The sequence below is a fragment of the Jaculus jaculus genome, chromosome 1, assembly GCF_020740685.1.
Source record: "Jaculus jaculus isolate mJacJac1 chromosome 1, mJacJac1.mat.Y.cur, whole genome shotgun sequence".
Classification (NCBI taxonomy): domain Eukaryota; kingdom Metazoa; phylum Chordata; class Mammalia; order Rodentia; family Dipodidae; genus Jaculus; species Jaculus jaculus.
The window spans coordinates 314,340,448-314,367,690 of NC_059102.1; the positions used below are offsets into that span (position 1 = coordinate 314,340,448).

At 38.4% G+C, this 27,243-nt stretch overlaps 1 protein-coding gene across 1 annotated transcript in view; it reads right to left on the reverse strand.

Annotated features, from left to right (window-relative positions):
* The window catches only part of Atf6 (activating transcription factor 6), a 238,157-nt gene that overhangs the window by 38,488 nt on the left and 172,426 nt on the right, over window positions 1–27,243 (reverse strand). The window contains exon 15 of the mRNA XM_045151444.1: window positions 18,018–18,102. Coding sequence (XP_045007379.1) covers window positions 18,018–18,102 — 85 coding nt within the window. The remainder of the gene's footprint in view (window positions 1–18,017; window positions 18,103–27,243) is intronic.

Below are 27,243 nucleotides of genomic sequence, written 5' to 3' on the forward strand. Positions count from 1 at the left end.
AGAAAAATAATTTAAAGCCAACTCTGTAAACACCTTCAGAGTTTAGTTCTATAATAAAACTGTCTGAATAATTAGACCTTTACATTCCTGAAAATAAAATAAATGTACTCTTTACCTTATTTTGCTCAATTAAATTGTTCAGAAGATTAAAGTGGTAAAGTCAACATAAAATTTAACATTAAAATGTTATCTTATAAACAAAAATACTTCAGCTCTTTGTTGCCCATCATTCAAAATTATGTACTTAATATTAAGTATTTATAGATGACCACAGTAGCTGTCACTCTGAAATAGTGTTAATGATCTAGTGTTTCATCCTACTGTCTTCACTTATACCCTGTACTTAAGTGAAAGGCTGATGGTTATTAAAAGCCAGAGCTTGGTTCAGAAAACTGGTTGCAAAAGGCCATGGCTGAAAGTTCACTTATGCTTTATTTCCCATCACATCAGAAGCTAAGTAAAGGTAATACATCTGATAAGTCTTTGTGAGGATCAAATGTAAATTATATGCTAAAGAACCCAGAAGTAAACTTAACATACATAGCTGGTGCTCAAAACAGGGAACCTGAACCTAACTTACAATTCAAAACTCTTTAGCAATATAGGCAATGAATAGTCAAAAACATCCTGTTTAAATGTAAGCCAGCAGGGGACCCTACTATATGAAAGCAACCAACCTGACAATATGTACACACCAATGCAATAGTGGCACACAGCCTAGGTGGGTAACCAGTGGCTTTGTGATTGGCTAAGAGATCTACTCAGTGAAAAGAAATCCATAGCTGGAACTGGGAACCAAGTCAGAATCCTATGGAAACCACAATTATGGACTCCATTAAGAAGCTCCCACTAGTCTTTGGCCAAAAGGCTACACCCATCAAAATTTCTCTAAACTAACAACACTCATCCCCTTTAACCTATTCTAATCTCACTCTCCATTGGAGAATCTGTTTTTCTTTATCAGAAAACAGAAAAAACCCTGGACAACCAAAATCTGTCAAGAACACAAGCATAGAAAGCTGACTCCCTGGAAGGAGATGAACCACCTCTCACTCATCAGCCAGGGCCCAGGTGAAACCTCAGAGGAGTTGGTGAGACAAGCAAGAGGGCTACTTCTGCAGCAAGCCTGATAACCTAAGCCATAGCAATGGAGACACATACTGAGGATACTCAAAACACATGAATACAGAAATCCAGAAGCTGCTGAGAGCATAATACTAAAGCAGACTTAAAACACAGCCCCCAAGGCTCAGGGAATTGGTAGAAGGGGGCAGAACGAATGCAAGAACCACAGGATGGGAGGGAATACCCCACAATGACTGCTGCTCTCACAATTCATGACCCACAACTCCATGGTGAATGAATACCAGCAATCCCACTAAGGAGGGCCCTCAGTGGAGTGGGGACAGGGAGGAGGAAAACAATGGTACCAATATGTGATGTGTCTATACAAAGTTTCTACTTATTAATAATAAAAAAGAGAACATGCTGTGTTTTTTGTTTGTTTGTTTTTGGCTTTTCGAGGTAGGGTCTCCCTCTGGCCCAGGCTGATGTGGAATTCACTATGTAGTCTCAGGGTGGCCTCAACTCATGGCAGTCATCCTACCTTTGCCTCCCAAGTACTGGGATTAAAGGTGTGCACCACCACGCCTGGCTAAAAATATTTTAAACCTTATAAACTCTGTAAATGGCCAATATTATTTATTTCTACCATCTCCTTGCTTCAACCATTAAGCTCATACTTATATACTACTTTTACTCATAACTTACCCCAGAATTCTTATTTCAAGGAACCCTGGATATTCTCACTCTAAAATAGGAAAGTTTATGCAAATATTTTACTGCCAACTTGGGTGGTTATTGCTATTTAAAAAAAACTGTAAGGGATGTGGCACTGCTAATTATTTTCTCCTGTATTTTTTCCTGTACTATAAATCAACTCACAGTCACACAGTAATCAACAACACAGTGAGTTGGTCTTTCAACAGAGGACAGAGATGTCTTCTAGTATACTGGTGGCTTACCTTTTTCCATGTCAAATATGTCAGTCGGCTTTAAATATAAAAATGGTTTATGTTCTTGGTAGTATAAACAGATTACCTTTGGCATTTAACTAAAGTGCTCTGTCTGGGGATCTCTGGAGGTTTGTATTTTTGTCTCAGTTCTACAAGATGCTGGGTTGGATCAACCATTCACCACCCTCCACTTGTTTTCTTACCTGTATCAAGAGCCATTATGGGGCTGGAGAGACTTCTCAGTGGTTAGGGCACTTGTTTGCAAAGCCTAAGGATTGGAGTTTGATTCCTCAGTACCCACATAAAGCCAGAAGTACTAGGTGGCATGTGTGTATGCAGTTTATTTGCAGTGGCTACAGGCCTTGGCATGCTCATTCTCATTCTCTCTCTCTGCCTCTTTCTCTCACTCTTTCAAATAAATAAATAAAATATGAAAAATAAAATAAAAAGAAGCGTTTAAGTTACATTGCCTCTAGGTTTTCTTCCAGCTTTAGGATACTTTATGGCCTGTGTGTGTGCAGCTTCCCAGTGAAGTTATTAACTCTGAAGGCAGGAAGCATATCTTAGCCTTCTGTTGGAACCTGCACATTATTTGGCATAGAGCTATGCACTAATTATGTGTAAAACTGAACTGCAATTATATTATATTACAAAACAAATATAGAACCAAATTATTATATCTTAGAGTACAGAGCTAAGCAATGATTACAAAGGAACCATTACTTAACATTTACATTGGAGTCTTAATTATCTTACCTTGCAGTCAAGCAAATGCTCTATTTGCCTATTCTAAGAGGAAGGTGAGAGAAATCACTAACAGAATTGTTTCTATATGAAGTACTCTGCCCTCTTGCCTTCACAGCCCATCAAAATGCTTCAGACTTGTAAATTTATTCTTCCTACACTGTGACAAGCTAGTATAGTAGGCGGCCTGTAAGATGTCCTCAAATAAGCCCCCATCTCTTGGTATTCACAACCTTGTACAGTCTTCTCCTTGTGCTAGGGCTGGTCTAAGTGACCAGAAGTATACAGGAGAAGTGATAGCACATCAGAAGAAGAGAAGGAGGAAGAGGCTTAGCACAAATACATATAAAACTGTTGTCAACTATATTTGACAGAAAGCACAGTGTATGATTTAATGGAAAAATCACTTTGGTTTCAACAACAGAAAAACACTACATAGAATCTGAAGACACTCTAATATGGTCATCATTCATCAACTCTCTTAGGAAAGGTAATTAAACTAAAGCCAGTTCTAAAAAGAATGGCCAGAACTAGGGTACCATAAAGCCATGTAGTTAGTCCAGGCCAGCCTGCATAGGGGGAACCCCAACTCAAACACACATAGAATGAGGGACAGCGCAAGCAAGGCCAGCTTCAGAAAACTGCAAGGTCTTATTATATGAAGGTTCAAAAGTCATGCAATGTAGCCGGGTGTGGTGGTGCACATTTTTAATCACTTGGGAGACAGAGGCAGGAGGATTGCTGTGAGTTCAAGGCTACCCTCCGTTACAGTGAAACCCTACCTTGAAAAAAAAAATTCAAAAGTCATGCAATGTACAAACAGCTGAAAGACTATCATGTGGAAGAAAGATTATATTCATATATAATCCCATGGGTTAAAGAAGAGACAGAAAAGCAACAGTTTACAAATTGCCAATACTTTTTAAAGCAGGCAATCTCTATCCCTGGAAGTGATTGTATCTAAACTGGTTGGTCATTGAATAAAATGTTTAAGAGATCCAAACTCTGGAAGGGAGTCAAGCAATGACATTGCTCTAAAGCCTTTTCAATCCTGATGTTTTATGGCTTGCATACCTGAATATTAATGACTTTTCCTTTGTCCTAATCTATACTATAATGATGCCAAATACCATATTTCTCATAAGGTTCTGTTCTATATAACAGGTAGAGTGAAAAGAACAAAACAAGTTTCCCATATCTTTAAAGAGACTGTTTCTATGGCCTTCCTGTAATTCCTTTCCTAACAACAAACCACTTTATGGTTCACATCTGTCTCATTATGAATCTCAATCTGATATTTAAGGCATGCAATTGTTCTGTAAAATATATAATAATGACAGAGGAAAAACCTGTATGGATATTTGATAGAGCCCAAAGGCAATTCTTGCATGATGTATTTAACATCTCTGAAGTTCTCTCTCACACAGAAATATCTAACAATCTGTAGCTATAATGTCTATTAAATGTTATTCAAAACTCCCCAAATACAAATTTGAGAATTTTATAACCTTTATTATAAAAGTTCAAGTGGAAGGATATTTTCTAATGTGAACCAAAATTATAGAATAGTCAACATGTGTGAAATAATGCTGGCCAATCACACACACTCAGTTTCCAGATGTCTTAAATAATAAAGAAATTAGCTTGCAAGTGCTAAAAGACCTATGTAAAATTCCACAGTAAGTTATGATCGCTACTGTTTCCAGTTGGTGTCATTGCAAAATAGAATACACAGAGGAGTTGAACCTGAGCTTATTAACTAATTCTGAAAAACATAAATAGTTCAGTATTCTGACGATATCTTTAATTTTCTAACACAGAGATAGGTCCACTGTGAGAAGGATAAATGTGTGCAATATAGAAATTATGTGGCTTGTTGACAGCTAGTAGGAGGATCAGAGCAAGTAGATGCTGATTCTTTAGATTTTGTTTATCAAAAGCTAACCCACCTGTTTGAGTAGAAACAGATTTCTGCCCAAGAGAGGAAGAGGGAAAGAAATTTCACTGAAGGTAAAGGAGACTCAGGGTCAGTCAGTCACAGTGGACTCAGCAACTGGCTCCTCTGGGTCAGGAACTACTAAGACCCTTAAATACCCTAGAAAATATGAGGCAGCCTGTTCTGATCTAACCTCCAGAGTCTTGTGAAAAGTTCCTATAGATTACATACTAGCAAATCAGACACAAAGCTTTTTACGGAAAACATGTCCCATGCAGCCGCCAATACACCAGCAAAACAATGCTCATCATTTTTCATTCAAAAATACATTTATTTATTTACTTTTTTGAAGAGGATTCTGAAGAGGCCGTGATAACTGGGAAAAGCCTAATGGTGTGGGAAGAACTGAAAATGGATACATTGACGATGTCAAGAAACAAAAAAACCATCCAGAGTAAACAAGTGAAGCAGGTTATAGCTACAGAAAGTTACTTCACAAAAATCATAAAATGGGGATAATTTCCAATTCTAAAAGTATCTACTGGTACGTAAGTACTGTATTTCTTCAGGGGATAGGATAGTGGAGAAGACAGGTAAATATGATCATTACAACACAAATGATTATCTCTGAAGAGTGTAAGATAATGTTGGAAATAAAATGCACTGGTAATTGTGTTTAGTAGGAGGAAAGGTTACCATAGGATCTACACAATTATACTGTCACAGAGGTGTTTAGAAATGCAAGGATGTCAGTTGTGTCTGAAGGATAGACAACAATAAGGCAGACAAGGGACAGAGGGCAGGTTTTTTTTTTTTGTCATATCCACTTAAATCCTCAAGAAATCCAGGTGTGGTGGCACACAACTTTAATCCCAGCACTTGGGAGGCAGAGGTAGGAGGATCACTGAGAATTCTAGGCCAGCCTGTAAACTACATAGTGAGTTAAACCCTATCTCAAAAAACCAAAAAGGATAAGAGAGATGGCTCAGTGGTTAAAGTGCTTGCCTGCAATGCCTAACGACCAGGGTTCAATTCCCCCAGTACCCACATAAATCCAGATGTACAAAGTAATGGATGCAACTGGAGTTCCTTTGCAACGGTTAGAGGCCCTGGTGCACCCATACTGATTCATTTTTGCTCTCTCTCTCTCCTTGCAAATTAAAAAAATATATTAAAAAATCTCCAAGAGGTAAGAATCATGTATGCTTTGGTCAAAGTTGGTCTCTTCAGTGTTTGGCATAAAGCAGGTTCTATGTGAATAAGGATCTCTGAATGAGGGGACCATGAGTAGAACTGTCTGGTTAGGAATGAGTTCCATAGGCCAGGCCACAGGAGTTGGAGTTCATTCCACAGACATTGACGACCTATGGCTGCTTCTTGAGAAGGATAAAGACATCATGAAAGTTACATGGATGAAAGACTCAGCTTAGTAGCAACAAGCAGAGTGGACAGAAAACTAATAAATGAGGCAGGTCACTTAGGATACTCTTGTAACAATGTAGATAGGAAGTTAACCCTAGTGACACCAACAAGCCCAGGCTGGGATAATTAAAACTAGAAAGAGAAGAAATTGAAGAGAGGGAGCTTAGCTTTCTTCCTTTGCTCTGAGATCCCACTCTATACTTCTTGCTGCCCTGCTCCCATCCCCTCAAACTTCCCACCTTGTAAAAGTACTGAGATGGTGACTGAGGAAGGGTCCAAGACCATAAAAGAGGGGAGAGAAAGGACACTCACTTCTAGGGGAGCAATATTCTGTAACAAAAAGGAAAGAGAAAACTGAGCTTATCAGTCAACAGGACTCAGTGGTATTTTTCAAGAGTCATAGAAAAAAAATGTCCACCAATGCCTCCTCAAATTAAGATGCCTAAGTCTAATACCAGTCCTTCCCACCTTACCCATTTCTTTAAAAAGGCAGTAATAATGCTCAGTGCTGTCTCTAAATCAGAATCAGCATTTAGTTCTTTTTCTCATAAACTACCATCTCCAACTAGTATAGATTTTTCTTTGAAATTTCTTTTGAAATTTTTCCCTTTTCTCCACTTTACCCCAAGATTGCTGCAATGTCTCTTGGCCCACTTTCTCTTCAGATATAATTTGCCTTACCTTTTCTCCTAATTCATCATCATTTTTCATTTTTATTCTATATACCTCAGAAGGATTAAAAGTCTCTTAGTTCTGCAGTACTGAGGTATAACCTAGGGTCTCCCACATGCTAGGCATACCCTCTACCATAAGGCTATATTATATCTCCAGCTCAAAGGGCTTTGCTTCAACTCCTACCCCCCACCAAGGTACAGTTTTGCTTTCTAGTTTAGGCTGACCTGGAATCCACCATGCAGTTTCAGGCTGGTCTCAAACTCATGGTAATTTTCCTACTTCTGCCACCTGAGTGCTGGGATTAAAGGCATGTGACACCATTCCTAGCTCCAAAAATTTTAATAGAGTCTTTATTGTATAATTTTTATGTAGAATAGCTTAAAGTCATTTCATTTATTAGTGACCAAAATCACCTGGAGGTATCTCTCATAATAAACATTTATTTCTCTTATTTTTGTTGGTATGAATCCTCTTTACTATCTCTTCCCAAACATTCAGCACATGATGGAGTGATAAAGCAAGTAGCAGCTGCTCAGCTGACTACTTAATACTCTATATTTCCTTACTAAAAAAACTCATAATTATTTCCAGATCACAGTGTACTTCCTTAAAACATTGTATTTATGATCCTGATCTGAAGCTCGGTCTATACATCTGACACAATTAATGTGCAATGAGACACAGGCGTGAAATTTCTGACAAGTACTTGTTTTCCAGAGAGACACCATGCCTGTGTAGAATGCAGATGTGAGGACGTGAGCTGCACTAGTCACTGCATCATGTGCACAGGGCTAAGAGGATCTCCACACCCTTAAGGATCTTGACTTGATATCAGCACCAGGACTAGGTCATTGTAATTTTTTCTGTGGATTTCTCACTAACTTTAAATATTTATTTATTTATTTATTTATCATTATTTACTTAGTTAGTTTTTAGTTTTTTTAGTTTTTAGTTTCTTGAGGTAGGGTCTCACTCTGGCCCAGGATGACCTGGAATTCATTATGTAGTTTCAGGGTGACCTTGAACTTAGGGTGATCTTCCTACCTCTGCCTCCCAAGTGCTGGGATTAAAGGCGTGTGCCATCATGCCCAGCTTATTATTTATTTTTTAAGCAGAGAAAGAGAGAATGAATGAATGAATATAAATAGGTACTCCAGCCACTGAAAATGAATTCTAGATGCATGTACCCCTTTGTACATCTGGCTTTATGTGGGCACTGGGGAAGTGAGCTTGTTTTGTTAGGCTTTGCAGGCAAATACCTTAACTGCTGAGCCATTTCTCCAGTCCTTCTCAATGACTTTAAAAGATTGAGTTCAAAATTGGTTAAGATTTTGAATGCTTTATTCTCTCTTAATCTTTATACTCAAATTCTACATTTCTTTTATAGTTCAGTTCAAGCTTTATCTCCCAAGATGCCAACTGATATTTATCAAAATTCTATTATATATAATATTTTGGGGGTATGTCTGTGTTATATGCACATGTGTAGACAGATATACATATCCCATGTAGTTTTCCTGTCTCTGACACCCTCAGGACCAGGATTACAGGCATAAAGGACTATCATTGGCAATACACACACACACACACACACACACACACACATATTCATGGGAAGATGGCTTAGTGGTCAAGGTGTTTACCTGCAAAGCCAAAGTACCTTGGTTTGATTCCCTAGGATCCACGTAAGCCAGATGCACAAGGGGTGCATGTGTCTGGAGTTCATTTGCAGTGGCTGGAGGTCCTGGTGCACCTGTTCTCCCTCTCCCTCTCTCTGCCTCTTTTTTTTTCCTTTCTCTCTCAAATTAATAAATAAAAATAAAGGTAATATATATAAATATAAATATATATATTTATATTTATTTATTTATTTTTGAGACAGAGAGAAAGAGTACGATAGGGAAAAATGGGTATGCCAGGGCCTCTAGCCGCTGCAAATGAACTCAAGATGCATGTGCCACCTTGTACATCTGGCTTTATGTGGGTGCTGGGGAATTAAACCTGGGTCCTTAGGCTTTGCAGGCAAATACCTTAACTACTGAGCCAACTCTCCAGCCCTGGCTTTTTTTTTTTTTTTAAAATATATTGGTGCTGGGGATTGAAATCAGGTCCTCAAGCTTGCACTTGTTTTTACTTGTTGAGCCATCTCCTTAGCACCCTTAACTATAATATTCCACAGGGGTTTTTTTATTCTACACCTTGGGCATTGGGAATTTATACTACCATTATGCCTCACTGATATATCTTTACAAAATTAATTTGAATTTTTTTTCTGATGTAGAACTGATCGAGGCCTAGATGGTATTTTAGCATCAACGGGGGATGGAGGGTGAGCTACAGCATGATCTGAGGAATTGATTCAAACTGAACTCAATTCTCAAGACAATTTTGGTTTATATTTTGCCTTCCATAGGTGACCGCCCTTTCAGTGAAAAACTGAGAAATTGGGCTGGAGAAATGGCTTAGTGGTTAAGTGCTTGCCTGTGAAGCCTAAGGACCCCAGTTCAAGGCTTGATTACCCAGGACCCATGTAAGCCAGATGCACAAGGGGCACATGCATCTGGAGTTCGTTTGCAGTGGCTGGAGGCCATGCCATGCCCATTCTCTCTCTCTTTCTCTGTCTCTCTCTGTCACTCTCAAATAAATAAATAAATAAAAATTAAAAACTGAGAAACCAACTCATGGGTTAAAATATAAGCTTAGGTCTTTATAAAGATATTACCTACTACAATTAAAGCTTTATCATCTTATTGTCAGGCATACTTAATGGATCTGTGTCTCTACTTGTAGAGAAAAACAACTTATTTTCTTCAGGTGATCAGTGTGGTCTTTCTCCTATTCTCAGTAGAAATTCTCAGTGGGTGAATAATACTATTGGTTTAGTCATGGGTCAAATGTCTGAGAACTATATTTTTGCATTAGAAAAATTAAAACACTGGATTAGCAACTTCATTCACTAAACCTTTTGGATATAAGTGTGAAATGGGATGAACCATAATAAAATGCAAGGTTGAAAATACATTTAAAAAATAACCTACAGGCCTCTATGGAGAAATAAACATGTAAGAGTAACAGGCACAACTCAGCCTGTTAGGAACCAGCCTGTTTGAGCAGAACTAATGGGATGGTTTCCAAATAACAATTACTTTGGGATAGCCACTCCATAAAACCATGATCATCAAAAGCAGTTGTATCAACATCCTCTTATTATTTAAACCAACACAAGTATTTGGTTAGGTTGCCTCCTGACCTCCTGTTATGCTCTCTCCAACTAAAAATGGGTTTCATTTGCTGGCACATACCATTGTTAGTAAGTTCTTCTAATATCCCTTACATGGGAACCACTCTGAGATTAACTACAATTCCTCTAGTCATTGGCTTATCCATTTGGGTCCTTGACAGCAGTAAGGCAGACTCTGAGTAACAGCCCTCTTGCTTTCTTACTTGAGTACTGCACGGCTACATGATAGCAAGGGAGGAGGATAGTAAAAACATATCCATAAAAGCACTCAGGTTCACTCCCTCATGAAAGATGTTTACAAGGTAGCTACCACTAAAAAACAAGACACCAAGCCCAAACAACAACAAAAACCTCTTCCCTGTTCTGTCTTGCTGACTTATTTATCAAGAGGAAAAGGGAAATGAACAGTTTACAATAACATAAATGAAACAATTTAAAAGCAGAACTGTTGATTTACAGCACGAAAACAGAACCTCTACGATCCTTTTAAAAAAAAGCAGCAGCAGCAACGCTTTTAAATTCACTGTCCATTTCTCTGATGACTATGCAACTGGTTTGGAAAACCCTTTGAAATATATGTATAATATGCTATTTATTTTCAATTTATATTCAATTTGAGAACTTCCTTTGGCAAAAAATAGAGACTTTTTAAGCTTCACTTTTTTTCAACTCTCTTAAGTAATAAGAAATGAGACAAAGAAATTTAAATAATAAAGAAAATACAAAATGAAGAACAAAAAAATTACCAAAATAAATTGGGAAAGCACATAGGATGACAGGATTAGTGATTTTAAAATGGCATTAGCTTCATGCCTAGAGCCTCTCCTCATTTGCTATTTCTTAACTTTTTCCTACAGCTCAAATCCACAAAGTATAATCATCATTCATAGTAGTTGAAAACCAAACATGGATTTGGAAATGTCATTTGCTCTGCTCAAATTGGAAAATCAGGGCTGGAGGAATGGCTTAGCAGTGAAGGTACTTGCCTGTGAAGCCTAAGGACCCAGGTTTAATTTCCCAGGACCCATGCAAGCCAGATGCATAAGGTGGTGCATGCTTTTGGAGTTTGTTTGCAACGGCTGGAGGTGACCGGCCCCTCACCACTTCTCTCGAGCTGCCCCTTTCTCTACCCATTTCTTATATAAATAACTAAAATAATTTAAAAGAAGAAGAAAAAGAAAAATCAAATTCAAATTCCTCTTCCCAAATATCACCACCTGGTATATGATTGACCCCAGTTACTCAATATCTGGCCTTCTGTCTCTACTGTCTGTCCTTTACAAACCCTCACCAAAATTTTATAGGTGTTACTAAGTTCAAGAGGGATCAACAACAACACATTTTTATTTCCATGGTGCTTGTAAACTTCTAAACTCAGAAAATATATTTTATTCCACATTCTGAAACCCTTATATTGCTCTGATATGTGAGATAGCCTTACAATATCTCTACTCATTCAATTTACATAAGCCCAAGCTCTAGGTGCCCACATAAGGTATGTTCTTCAGCTTATAAATTGGATAATGTAGCTTGACAAACTCATTTGTCTAATAAGTCAAAGAACCACCTCTGGGTCTTGAAGAGGCCTATAAGACTATGGTTTCCTACAGAGCAATTTTTTGGCATGGTTTCTTTTATAGATAGATTTTCAAGTGATCACAAAGTAGTAACCAAAAGCATGTACCTTGGACTTTGATTCAACAAACATGTGCCCATCGATTTCTAAGCACTGTTTGTTGTATTATTGTAGTATATTGCTCTCATTAAGTATGCATAACATTATACCAAAGATGTTAAAGGGATATAAAAATCTAACTTAAATTTTGGAGACTCAAATATTTTTAGTACTAGTACATCTATCTTGAATACTGAAGCAACAACATAATAAATAACCAGAAGATATTTTTTAACTGTATTTAAATTCTGGCTCTGCTCTGTATGGCTGTAATAGTACAGTCACTTTTTGAGCTTTAAGGCCCTCCATGTAGACAGTCTATAATAGCAGCTGACGTTTACTTGCATCAACAATCAACAGAGAGAAGTGCCCATCTTGTAACATGCCCATGTCAGGCATCCTGAGCACGTGGTGGTAACTGGAAAACATAAACAAGATTCCTACCCCTCAGAGGAGGAGAAGCTAGTCAAGCTGAAGAGAAGCAGAAAGACAACTAGACAAGCCATGGTATCATAAAATCCTAGAAAATCAACTGTTCTAGATAGATGTCAAAAACTGAAAGAGGAGACTGGAAACGGGAATGAGGAAATTTCTGAAGTAATAAAAATGTTTATATTTTATGACAGAAGTAATGGCTGCAACTATGAATAACAATCAGCTAAAACACTTTAAGCTGTACACACAGAACTGAAGAATCTTTTAAAAAACTATTTATTTGAGAGAGAGGCGGGGGAGGGGTGAGAAGGAAAGAATGGGTGCGCCACCAGGGCCTTTACCTGCTGCAAATGAACTCCAGACGCATGCATCACCTTGTGCATCTGGCTTATGTGGGTCCTGGGGAATTGAACCTAGGTCCTTTGGCTTTGCAAGCAAGTGCCTTAATCACTAAGCCATCCCTCCATCCTGAGAATCTTATTATACATATATCATACAATAAGGCTAACTTTTAAAAATGTAAATGTCAGCCAGGCATGGTAGTACATGCCCTTAATTCCAGCACTCAGCAGACAGAGGTAGGAGGATTGCCCTGAGTTTGAGGCCACCCTGAGACTACATAGTGAATTCCAGGTCAGCCTGGGCTAGAGTGAGGCCCTACCTCGAAAAACCAAAAATAAATAAATAAATAGAAATAAAAATGTAAATGTCATAAAAGGCAATAAAAAGGGCAGAAGAGTTCTAGAGTAAAGGAAAAAAAATTTTAATTTGACAAATGGATGTAATATATGATCTTTGGATCCTAAAGAAAAACTAAAAGAGTATTTGGGGGAATCTATTAAGTTGTTCCATAATAATGTTAGACTTTTTAAAGTGTTCTATAATGATCATTTGTATATCTGCAGAAAGAAAGCATCAGGTCATCTGCAATTACTCTCAAATGTTAAAAATGAGAATGTGGAGCATGGAATGAGAACTTAGCAGTTAAAGTGCTTGCTTACAAAACCTAAGGAGCACAGTTCGATTTTCCAGTATCCATGTAAAACCAGATGCACAAAGTGGCACATGCATCTGGAGCTTATTTGCAGTGGTTAGAGGCCCTGGTGTGCTCATTCTCTCTGTCTCTGTCTGCCTCTCTCTGCTTGCAAATGAATTTTTAAAAAATGGGAATGTGGATAAAGAAATGTAAACGACATTTGCAACTGGTAAAACTTAATTAAATGTTTACTTTAGTCATTTTTTGACTTTGCTATATATTTGAAATCCATAAAAATAAGAATTGGGGGGCTGGAGAGATGGCTTAGCGGTTAAGCGCTTGCCTGTGAAGCCTAAGGACCCCGGTTCGAGGCTCGGTTCCCCAGGTCCCACGTTAGCCAGATGCACAAGGGAGCACAGGCGTCCGGAGCTCGTTTGCAGAGGCTGGAAGCCCTGGCGCGCCCATTCTCTCTCTCTCCCTCGACCTGTCTTTCTCTCTGTGTCTGTCTCTCTCAAACAAATAAATAAAATAAAAATAAAATATTTAAAAAAAAATAAGAATTGGGAGAGTAGGGCTGGGTGGTTAAAGGCTCTATGCATGTAAAGCCAGTTGCATAAAGTGGCACATGTGTCAGAAGTTTCTTTGCAGCCACAAGAGGTCCTGACATACTCTCTCTCTCAAATAAATAAAAAATATTTTTTTAACAAAATTGAGAGACTAAAAAAATGAAGGGGGAACATCCAGCTGTGTCAAATACTGTTGACAGGTCAGGAAAGATAAAAACAAAGCTATGATCTTTAATTTCAGTGTGATATTGATAGTTTACAACTCTTGCCAAAGCATTTTAGTGGAGTGGAAAGAACAAATGCTTGGCAAGAGTGGACAGAAGTGGGCTGGAGATATGGCTTAGCAGTTAAGGCATTTGCCTATGAAGCCAAAGGACCCAGGTTCAATTCCCCAGAACCCATGTAAGCCAGATGCATAAGGGGCAAATGCATCTGGAGTTCATTTGCAGTGGTTAGAGGCCCTTGCATGCCCATTTGCTCTCTGTCTCTCTTCTCATTCTCTGCTTAGGAAAAAAAAAAAAGAGTGGACAGAGATGACAATGTAAGACGAGGAAGTAGAGATAGGAAGAGATGGTCCTCAGCATTTTCACAATGAAGGCTACTGGAAAAGTGGGATGTGAAGCCAAGGAGTCTCCCTATAGCAAAGGGAGTATTAAACAGTGATGGTTCATACTGACTGACAACTTGACAAGACTTAGAATAACCTATGAGAGATCATGTAGATTAGGTTAACTTCTATGAGAAATTATGAAGTTAAGAAGACCCACCTTAATTGTGGGTAGTATCATCCCACGGGTTGAGGTCCTAGTCTAGATAGCAGCAGCATTAATCACTCTCTACTTCCTCCATGCTGATGTGATGCCAGTTTCATATCCCTGCCATGTTTTGTCTGCCATGATGGATCCTGCCCTACTGTAATATTTAGAATTTCCCTTTCAGTACAGCAAGAGGGAAGGCAGAGTTTGTGGGTGTTCATGCAATTGGGTAGGCAGTAGTGGAAACATCCTGTAGCTCTTGCATGATAGCATCTGTTTGTTTGTTTTTTTTTTTTTTTTCCCCAGTGAAGTTCTTGGTGAGTTCATTAACTGAGGGGCTGGGGAAAAGAGCTGAAGGAAATTTGTGTAATAAAGCTGAGAAATTCTTGTTTCAGAGAGAAGGACAGTGAACTCATTAACAAGGACTAGCATCACTGAATATCTCTTTGAAATTATGGTTAAGCATTTACAGTGAATCTACTTGTCTTGATAGGATACTATTTTGTAGCTACTTCAGATACTTGAAGGCAGGCAGAAAAAGAATAGTTGGATTTAAACAGGCTGAGGTTTTACTTAAGAAAGAAGCCAGGTTAGCGGTTAAGCGCTTGCCTGTGAAGCCTAAGGACCCTGGTTCGAGGCTCGGTTCCCCAGGTCCCACGTTAGCCAGATGCACAAAGGAGGCGCACGCGTCTGGAGTTCGTTTGCAGTGGCTGGAAGCCCTGGCACGCCCATTCTCTCTCCCTCCCTCTATCTGTCTTTCTCTCTGTGTCTGTCGCTCTCAAATAAATAAAAAAATTAAAAAAATATATTTAAAAAAAAAAAGAAAGAAGCCAGGGAGTGGTGATAGTATGGAACTGTGGAATTTAGGAGAGGTAAGACACAATGTATGTTCATTATGTATGTGACAGATTCAGAAGAGGTGGTAGGAAAGTCAAAGGACTGGTGAGCTGTAAGGATGGATATTAAAGTAAGAGACTAAGTCATGGTCAGAGAATGGAGACTGACTCTGGAGGAGAGTTCAGAAGGAGTGCCAGCAGTGATGATGATAAGGTCAGATTACAACCATGTGGGTGAGAGGCTGAGGTAGCACAAAATGAAGGATGATTGAATCCAAAAAGCCTGGAGGGCTGGAGAGATGGCTTAGCGGTTAAGGCGCCTGCCTGCAAAGCCAAAGGACTCAGGTTCGATTCCCCAGTACCCATGTAAGCCAGATGCATAAGGGGGACCATGCATCTGGAGTTCATTTGCAATGGCTAGAGGCCCTGGCACACCCATTCTCATTCTCTCTCTCTCTCTCTCAAAATAAATAAATAAATAAATAAGTTTTTTTAAAGGCTGGAACACTGCATGACCCCTCCACACATGCTGAGGTTGTACAGAGAGAGGACAGAAGCAGTGCTGGAAAGTCACTAGTGACGGTGGGTAGCTGACAGCAACAAAGAAGGGTTAGAGAAGTAAATTCCCACATCACACACTTTAAAGATGCCAGAAGACTAAAGAAGAAAGGAAAGATAATTTGGAAGTTGGAGAAGTTAATAAAACATTCTAGCCACCTTGTAAGAGCCTCAGAGTGGATAGGAATACCCTGAGGCATGCCCCCCATTACCTCATAGCAACTGACTGAGGCCTTCATGATTCCACAGTGAATCCTATAACCCCACTGAGGAGGACCCCAGGGAAATGAGACCAGGGCAAGGGGATGACAGAATATAATCTGCATATATATTATACCTACCTCCCTTCAGGCTCTGAGGTTTGTGAGAGAAGGGAGAAAAAGCAGAGTCTAATCTAAGGATTAGCCTTAGAGCAGGGATATGAAGGGAATGATCAAAGAAGAGCTGAGGATATATACATAGTTCTTAACACATGGTATATTTTCCACCAATAGCTCTTGAATTTAAATCTTAATTTTTCAAGTAGTTCACTGTATCTTAAAAAAGGGAAAAATAGAACTTATTTACAAAGAATCTGGAACAGATTAAAAAGGAAATGATCCTCTAATGATTGTATTTTCCAAATCTATGAAAGACTCATCTTTAAAAATTAATTCCCTGGCCAAGATAAACAGACTCAAACAGCATCTTATTGTTTTTGGCTTGCTATATACATGGGCAACTCATTATTATAAAATAAAACCAGGCATTCTCTTACATAAGAACCCAAAAACACAGGAAGAAAATTAAGTCAGCTCTACTTTGGTGAAATTTAGGTAGTACTATGACTATTCCATGAAAACTGTAGAGGTATGCCTTTCACAAAAGAAAAGTTTCCAATATCATACTTTTGTTTTTTTTTTTCTTTTAAATTTGTTCTGAATATCTGTAAAATGAAGTACTGTAACCTCTCATGCTTTAACAAGAATACCATTTATATTTTATATGCACAAGTTGTCTCTAAAGTATTTCAACTAGGCTGTATGCAGCTCATGAAATTCTTTTCATGTATGATTTCATATATATATACATATATATATATATATATTCTTATTTTAATTGAAATTTATCTATAAGATACCCCAAACCAGTGTTCTGTTTCATTGTGGTATTTGATGGTTTGATCATGATCATCAATCAGGATATGGACTGGCTGAACTGTAAGCTGGTCAAAAGGACTTTTCATTTCCCCCTTATGTACTCTGAAGTTCTGATCACTAGATGGAAAACTTACCAGAAGTTCTCATGTGATATGTAAGAAAAAGTTACTGTTCAATAGCACAGACTGTGCTCATCTATGACATACAGCTGGGAGTTATTTCCCCTCTTAATGGTGAACTAAGCAGGAAATAATCTCTCCAATAAATTTTATTATTTATTTTGTTTTTCAGGGTAGTCTCTCTGTAGCCCAGGCTGACCTGGAACTCACTATGTAGTCTCAGGGTGGCCTCAAACTCACAGTGATCCTCCTACCTCTGCCTCCCAAGTGCTGGGATTAAAGGTGTGCACCACCCTGCCTAGCTCCAATAAATTTCTTAGTACTTTATATATAACTTATGGGGAATCTGTTTTATAGTATAGTGTTTTTTGTACTTATTTTCCTTTCTAAAACTAAGCAGACACACTATGCCTCTACATCTGTGAATATTCTAGAGTATCAAATATTACTTTTGCTTAATAGCCAATACAAGTATGTAGGTCAATGCTAGTGATACTAATTAATATCAAGCTCGTCAATATTCTAGATTATACATAAATAGGGTATATAGCTTGATCTAGAATCATATCAACATTTAGGTAAAACAGGAAACTTCACTGAATTCCAAAACCATAATTTATAATTACTGTTAGAACACGGCAAGGACTTTGTATGTTGCAGGTATGACTAGAAAGGTTCTCATCAGCAGTATGCTGGTTTCCCCAATTTTGCAAGTAAAAACTGCTGATTTTTACTTTTAAAATATAGTAGTTTTAAAAATAGAATAATGGAATTAAAAATAATATTTTGTAAAAATCATGGGAAAAATTTCCAAAATTTTAAGTATATATACTTGCACAAGTGGACACTTCAAATGTCTTTCCATTAATCCAGAGAATCTTAATCATAAGAATCTTATGTTATTAAGAAATCAATTTAAACTTACCATTTATGTTTATTGCTGGTAATACAATGGACATTTTTGGTCTTGTGGTCTTGTTATGGGTGGTAGCTGGTAGCAGTAGGTGATCCTGAAATTAACAAATTAAAAAATTAAATTAAAAATCTGTTATAATTAACATTTGGCTAGTCCTAAGCACACCAAACTTAAAATTTTTAAGAAACCAACATGTCATTAGGGCCATGAAAAATGAGTTTTTGAGCTAGACATGGTGGCACACCCAACACTGACTGAAGCTGAGGTAGGATGATCACTGTGAGTCAAGGCCAGCCTAAAGTGAGACCCTACCTTGAAAAAAAAAAAAAAGATAGAATATTTTTAAATGAGCTTTGCTTAGAAAAACTGACTATGAATCACCTGAAGACCATGACTGCTATCCACACTTACTAGGCGTCCACCACTGCCAGTGCTCTGCAGTAGTTTTGAATGTTGCTGGCTCTGATGCCATACTACAGGGCACTAAAAAGCAGTCAGGACAAGGGTGTTTTTTTTTAATATTTTTTGTTCATTTTTTATTTATTTATTTGAGAGCGACAGACACAGAGAGAAAGACAGAGGGAGAGAGAGAGAGTGGGTGCGCCAGGGCTTTCAGCCACTGCAAATGAACTCCAGACGCGTGCGCCCCCTTGTGCATCTGGCTAACGTGGGACCTGGGGAATTCAGCCTCAAACTGGGGTCCTTAGGCTTCACAGGCAAGCGCTTAACCGCTTAGCCATCTCTCCAGCCCAGGACAAGGGGTTTTAATTGTAGTTCTCCCACTATGATCTAGACAAGACTATTCAACCTGTTAGGTCTGTTTCCAGTACTAAAAATGATGAGGTTAGATTACATATTACAGGATACCAAAGTAGGTACTCACTAAATAGCCATTCTCAAACTTTGTTTTTTGGTTTTTCAAGGTAGGGCCTCACTCTGATCCAGGCTGACCTGGAATTTACTATGTAGTCTCAGTGTGGCCTTGAACTCATGCCTCCCTAGTGCTGGGATTAAAGGCGTGCACCACCACGCCCGGCTCAAATTTTTTTTAAAAGGAGAAAAACCTTTATATTCCTCCAAAATTCTCCCAATTATCAATATTTGAAAAGATTTAAGTTGGGCATAGGGCCTTGCCAGTTTAGTCTCTTCTTTTGACGTGGCCACAGCATAAGACACTTATTTGTAATAGGAACACACAATAGAAACATATGGCTTTTTCCCTTAAAAGCACAGTCTAAGTAGAAGACTAGAGAATTAAACGTGTCTAGCACAATTATTTATTTCTAAAAGAAACCTGGCTAACTTCTGATAATTAGTAAGTGAATCAGAGCACCTAAGGTTCCAGGTCTCCAGCTACACTTAATAAAAGTAAAAATGAGCCAAGCAGAATTTGGCTATAGAATAGAGAGGCGTAGAAGTGTCTTGGAGAATGTAATTACATCACCTGTAGGCATTCTAAAGCTTATCATAAACAACTTATGACTTTGAAATTAACTACTATTTTCAATAGCTCTTTCGTAGCAAAAAACATAATGTCACAGAAAAAGAAGGTATGAGAGCATTTTCATCTAACAGAGCATGATAAGCAGATAAAGGTGAACCTATGTTGGCCCTGTTTGGTTGTTTTTTGTTCCTGTGTTCAATGTTCGATCATTCATTCAACAAACTTACTACACAGAAGAGCTCCTCACAATGTAGGATCTGACAGAGCTGAGTGGTAAAAATTCAATGCAACTTAGTTCTAAGTCACTGTGGCTACAACATGCAATTCCAGCAAAGCGAAGAACAAAACCTAGATTGTGATAGACAAATGAAAATTGATGTACGTGAAGGAAGCTATCCAGAAAACATTTCCAGTAACTGCCCGTGCTTTGTGTAATTCAAGACAACATCTCCATGAGAACAATTTTTTAAGTAGGGGAGGAAGAGTGAAGGACAGTTAGAATTCCAGTATGGTAGCACAGGAGAGTCTGACCCTCTCCCTCTCTGTCTTCTTGAGGGAGGGTCTCACTTTAAAGCCCAGATTGACCTATGACTCACTATGTAGTTCCAGGTGGCTCCAAACTCACAGTGATCCTACTGTGGCCTCCCAAAGTGATTACGTGTGTGAGCCACCATGTCCACACTCTTGTTCTCTTTCTGTCTTGTTTTTTAAGCTGCATTGTTAGACACAAAGATCACATATTTCTGAGAGTTAGATAACATTATAACCAAGAAAAAACACAATTTGCTCATCTTTCTGCTATGAAGATTATAAATAGCTCAATTCCTATAATTAAAATATTGCTTCATTCTCTAAATTGAATGGGAATACAACCCTCAAAATTTTTAAGTCCCAAATTAAGGTTACTGTAAAACAGAGATTCCACTGGTGAGAGGTTATGGGTGGGTTCATAGTTAATGGTAAGTCTTGCTAAGATCTAAAAGCTGTCTTAAACATGATATTCTGAACACAGTGCCTCATTAAATGTCAAAGTACTTTCGTAGCTGTAAACAAAAATTCTGCTATTGTTTATATAAAGAAGAGTCACGTCTTGCATGCATGCTAATTATTATAGCTAACTTACCTTGTCTTTCATAATTAAAGGTGTAAACACTGAGGAAGAGCCCACTTTGTGTTTGTTTTTGAGTCACAGACTCACTATTTAGCCAAAGCTGCACTGGAATGTGCTATGCAGTCCAGACTTTCCTTGAACTTGCAAACATCCTGCCTCAGGAGTGCTGGAATTCCAGGTGTGTGCCACCATGCTTGATGCCCACCCCCTCAATGTTAGTAATGGGATCTGGAGCCTTGCATGTGATGCAGCTTATAATTTAAATACAATTTAAAGTGCTTCTCAGAGCCAGGCATGGTGGCAGATGCCTTTGATCCCAGCACTCGGGAGGCAAAGGTAGGAGGATCACCATGAGTTCAAGGCCACCCTGAGACTACATACTGAATTCTAGGTCAGCCTGGGCTACAGTGAGACCCTACCTCAAAAAACCAAGGAAAACAAAATAAAACATAATAATAATAAAGAAAAGGACAATATTTTGCTTAGCCAAAGTTTATGATGATAATCTACAATACCATTCCAGTCCTTATGAGAGCTCTCAAATGCTGATTCTATATAATGACACAGAGTAGAAAATGACTTGCTAAATTAAATGGCCCTTCCCATGCCCTCTGCAAGCTTGGACCAGTGCCCATAACCTACTAAATCCACACAATCATTTTCACTTTATTCTAAAATCACTTTATTCCAAAATTAATTTTCCTAGTTGTATTTGTTTCTATGGATTTAATATTATAGACACTGATAAAGCAGGTGAAAAGAAAGACAAGACTTGTTACAAACAAGCAGGTTGACTTTTTTTTCTCTCTCTCTCACTGCAACCTAACTGCACTTAGATTTCTTAATGAATATTTATAAATTCTTATCATAAGTGAAAGTGACACTGGAAATTATGGTTGTTGGACTGTATGATTTATGGAAGGATATGAAACTCTAAACTGTGGCTTTAGTCTCAAAAAAAGGCACTGTTCCTACATACATTAAAAAACTGGGGCTGGAGAGATGGCTTAGTGGTTAAGCGCTTGCCTGTGAAGCCTAAGGACCCCGGTTCAAGGCTTAGTTCCCCAGGTCCCACGTTAGCCAGATGCACAAGGGGGCGCACACGTCTGGAGTTCGTTTGCAGTGGCTGGAAGCCCTGGCGCGCCCATTCTCTCTCTCTCCCTCTATCTGTCTTTCTCTCTGTGTCTGTCGCTCTCAAATAAATAAATAAAAAATTAAAAAAAAAACTGGCAGGTAGGTTTGGAGAAATGGCTTAGGGGGTTAAGGTGCTTGCCTTTGAAGCATAAGGGCCCAGGTTCGATTCCCCAGTACCCAAGTAAGACATATGTACAAGGTTGCTCATGCAGCTGGAGTTCATTTGCAGTGGCTACAGGCCCTGGCATGCCCATTCTCTTCCTCATATCACTCTTTCTCTTTGTCTCTCTTTAAAAATAAAATAAATAAATTTTAAAATTAGACTGACTGTTAGTGCACACCTTTAATCCAAAGACTCAGGAGGAAGAGGTAAGAGGATCACTGTGAGTTCGAGGACAGCCTGAGACTACATAGTGAATTCTGGGTCAGTCTTGGCTGAAGTAAGATCCTATCTCTAAAAACAAAAACACCACCACACACACAAAAAAAAAATCTAGAAAAAATTTGACAAGTAAAATGCGCATTTATATAGTTAAATGAAATACATATCTTTAAAAAAAATCCCTTTTCAAACCAGTTTTTGTTAACTAATGTCTATTAGTCTCTAACATGGATAACTTTTTATATTAAAAAGCTCTGCTCAGATGGGAGCCTACCTTGGATAGAAAGGAATGCACTCACTATCTAATGTCAGGAGACTCAGTCTGCAATAGGCTGCAAAAGTGACATTGAACAGCTTTCATTTGCAACAATACCAACAACACTCTCCACTAATCAAAGTGTTTTGCATATCAAGCCAAAGCTAACAACAATAGCCTTGGAATAGTTTGTATTTGGCCTATATCCACTGGATGCCTGAGATAGAGTTGTTTTTCAAATATTAACTGTTAAAAACAGATATAATTTTCTCTCACCCAATTTCCTACTTCAGAAAACTTTGTTTTCCACTATCATTATACCTCCTTTACCTTACTGTCTTTCAAACTGCCAGACAAATTGAAGAGCATGTCAAACCTCAAAAATAAGAGGGCTAAAGCATTAATTAGAAGTGGGCTTTTCAAAGTTATTAAATTCACAATTGGACCTAATATTGTTTTCTTGTACTTATACAGATTGTTGACTAGAAATCAAAGTGTTCATTCAGTATAGCAATGTCAATTAGAGAACTTGGAATCATTAAAATATACAGACACACATAGTAAAATATCCTGAAAATAAAACTTATAAGAAATTAGATGTAGTAAAATTAAGTGGAATGTAATCATTTAAAGCCTATTAATCTGCCTATGATGTGCAACTTCTCACCACATTAAAAATTAAGCAAAGTATATTACTCATCCCCAAACAAGAAGCAGTTAGGATAAATGAGCACTATGACTGTAGTACTATTAAAGTACGCAATAAAACTACAGACCAATGAAAGGAAAGAGAAAAGTTACATCAGCACTAATGATATGTGCCTGGCAAAGGAAGCATAAATCAGAGCTATTACTGTGCAACAGATGGCCCAAGAATGAGCCAATATTTATATTCTGACAAGAGGAAAATGTTGACGTGTAATACAGACCTGATAATGCTGGCAAGATCACCAGAGGAAAAATTAGCTGAAAATCCTAATAAGGCCAAACTCAAGTTCTGCTTTAAGTTAACGATATGGTTCTGACATCAAACTTGGTAAGAAAGCTCCCCTAGCTTGCCCTGTTGCACATCATTCATTTACACTCAAAAAGTATTGAGTTGAACCATATAAAATGCCACTTTGGAGTATGTATTTTTATCAGTAATTTGGAAAGCTTCAAGTTAACATTTATACAGACCTTTCTTTCTTACAAACCAAAATTAATTTTAGTTTCTTATAAATACTTTCCCAAGAATAAGACAGTTCCTAAATCCTTCTTCTCTCTTGATGACAGCCGCAGGGAAAGGGCTTTTTATCCCCCTAGAGAAACTCATCAACAAAATATTGGTTATGTACTTAGTACAAGTATAGGACCAGGAAATCTTTGACCCAGTATATCATCTTACTTTGTTCAGTAATGTGAGCTAATCACAGTTCAAAGACAGGGCAGTGTGACTTAGGAAATACACTGAGACCCCTGAAACTGCTGTTAGTCATCATTTGAGCCAACACTGTAGCAATGTTAAAAAATGTTAAAGAGCTGGGTGTGGTGGTGCACGCCTTTAATCCCAGCACTCAGGAGGCAGAGGTAGGAGGATCGCCATGAGTTCAAGGCCACCCTGAGACTACATAGTGAATTCCAGGTCAGCCTGGACCAGAGTGAAACACTGCCTTGAAAAACCAAAAAAGGTTAAAGAAAAAAATTAAACACTAGGCATGTAATGAGCTTAACCATTTAAGTTTGTCAGATATAGTGTTTATAAGATGTTCATCTCTTTGCCTAGCACTAGTAGGGACTGAAGTCCCAGAGGATGGAGTTGCATTCTACACAGGCAAACCACAGGAGGGCAGGAGAAGGTATGCAGCTACAGAAAATGGAATAAAATTTCCTGAGAAAGATAACATAAATAGTTAAAGAAAAAAATTAAGTGTGTGTGCAAACACATGCACATATTTACTTTTAGTTTTGTTGGAAAAAGGGAGAAATGTGTGTTGAAGCAAAAAAAAAAAGTCTGGGGGCTGGAGAGATGGCTTAGCGGTTAAGCGCTTGCCTGTGAAGCCTAAGGACCCCGGTTCGAGGCTCCGTTCCCCAGGTCCCACGTTAGCCAGATGCACAAGGGGGCGCACGCGTCTGGAGTTCGTTTGCAGAGGCTGGAAGCCCTGGCGCGCCCATTCTCTCTCTCCCTCTATCTCTCTGTATCTGTCGCTCTCAAATAAATAAATTAAAAAAAAAAAATCTGAACCTCCAGTTAAAAACTAGAAGCAGTCCACATGGGTATGTAGACAATATGTCAGGGAGGAAGTGAGGCACAGGGACATAGCACTCTAGCTGTCTGTCCCTCCCTCCCTTTTCTTTTCCCTTTTCCTCTTCCTCCTCCTCCTTCTCTCTCTCTCTCATCAAAGGAATCAAACCCAGGGCTTTATGAATACTAAGCAGATGTTTCACCTCTGCACTACATTCCCAGCTCTATCTGACTATTTCATAGTGCTGAAAGGGGAAGAAAAGAGTCTCGCTTCATTTATATTTCTTTTCTTTTCCTTTCTTTTATTTATTTGTTTGTGTGATTTTTGATATAGGGTTTTGCTCTATCTCAGTCTGACCCAGAATTGACTCTGTATTCTCAGGGTGGCCTTGAACTCATGGTGATCCTCCTACCTTGGCCTCCCAAGTGCTGGGATTAAAAGTGTATACCACCATGCCCAGCCTCATTTATATTTCTAATATCTCTCCTTATATGACCCTCAGTGCCTGATTATTCCTCCAACCTTCTATACAGACAGTGAACATTTTCTTTCCAAGGCAATCTCCCCCACCATTATTTCCAAGGTACTTTCGATCTTGGTTTCAAACAATAAAATAGGGAAGACTACAATGCCTCTAGATCAAATTTTACGAAAGACTGATCTTCAAACTACAGAATAAGAAAAAAAAAATACCATGTCCCTCAAATTTCCTTAAAAATTTACCCCTAATTATCGCAATAATGTATCGAGTTTAGTGAGCACATTTTCACCGAGGACCTTGGGTTAGCACAACGGCAGCACTAACCCTTTGAGACCCTAGAAGCTGAGCATTACTGCCAGCTGGCATCCCAGTTAAGGTTAAGGAAATAAATAAATGAAAATTTTGTTAAGTTTGGTCAACTACTGTTCTAAAAAAGATTTCATCTAAATATCTGGTATCAATCTTAAAATGCAAACTAAGTATTAATATTCAGTCTTATACTGATTAGGTATCTTTCAGAAAACATTTAACCTTATAATAAAGCTAGCATGATGGTACACTGCAGTAATCCAAGTTCTTGGGAAGCCGAGGCAAGAGGACTAAAAGTTCAAGGCCAGCCTGGGATGTATGGTGAGTCTGAGGTCAGTCTGCACTATAACAATAAGATGTCTCAATAAGCTGGGTGTGGTGGTGCATGCCTTTAATCAAAGCACTCGGGAGGCAGAGGTAGGAGAGTTTGCCATGAGTTTGAGGCCACCCTGAGACTACATAGTAAATTCCAGGTCAGCCTGAGCTAGAGCAAGACTCTACCTTGGGGGAAAAAAAAAGGTCTTAATAAAATAGCAACTAAGTATCTTACAGTCAACGAGACTACACAAGAAGTAAAGATGGAGATAGCAGCAAGTAATTTTACAATAGAAATAATTAAGGATACATTTCAGACTCACAAATTCTCCAATCTCCTGAAAAAAAAAAGCTAATATGGAAAGTTTGAGGGGGCTGAAGTTGTGCATTTTAAATATTTTTATTTCTTTATAAGCAGAGAGAGACAGAAGAAGAGAGGTAGGGAGGAAATGAATGGTCAAGCCAGGGCCTCTAGTCACTGCAAATGAATTTTAGATGCATGTGCCACTTTGTTCATTTACCTTTACATGGGCACTGGGGAACTGAACCCCAGCCAGTAGGTTCTGCAGGCAAGTGCCTTAACCACTGAATGATCTCTCCAGCCTGTAATGAATTCCATTTCCTATTGCCTAACCAAAGAAAAGCTGCACTATTTATCATTAATACAGGTGTGTGTGTGTGGGGGGGGTAGAGTCTCACTCTGTCTCTATCTGCCTCTCTCAAATAAAGAAATAAATTTAAAAGCCCACCTCAATGACCTGTAAGGTGCATATGAACGATTTCTATGTTCTTTCCACTGTGCTTTACTGTTCTCTCTGTAACTGAGATATATATTCTGGTATTATCTTATATTGATTACTACTAAACCAACTAACATATTATCTTTATATGTCTACTTCTACTTTATTCAATTTCAAGCAAAAAGATTTACTTAGAGCCACAATGTTTTTATTTATTTATAGTGAATAAATGAGAGATTTTAAGCAAAGTGTTTATTTTTCTTTTGTCTGCTTGTTTTGAGATAAGGTCTCATATTATTCCAAGCTGGCCTTGAGATTGTTCTGCAGCCAAGGATGACCCTAAAAATTTTGATTCCCCTGCCTCTACCTCCCTAGTGCTGAGATTATGAGATTTGATCCCCAGCACCTTGTTATTGTATCCACAGCCCTTGAATATGTTGGGCCAATAAGAAAGACTTATTAGCTATTATTTTTCAAGGTAGGGTCTCACTCTGGCCCAGGCTGACCTGGAATTCACTATGTAGTCTCAGGGTGGCCCTGAACTCAAGGTGATCCTCCTAGTTCTGCCTTCTAAGTGCTGGAACAAAAAGTGTGTGCCCCCATACCCAGCTTACAACTTTTTAAAATGAATCTTCTTTCTTGTTAAAGAAAGTCTTGTATCAGCAGAACACAAATTATACTTGTATCAAGAGGCTTAAGTTCTTATGTCAAAGCAAATTCAGATTTTAAAATCCTTATTAGCTGAAATGATAGTAAAACCAACCCCTATGTGGATAAGATAGGATGGCAGAAAAGTGCAGAGCACTCACATGGTTAATGTGTTCCTCCTTGGGATAAC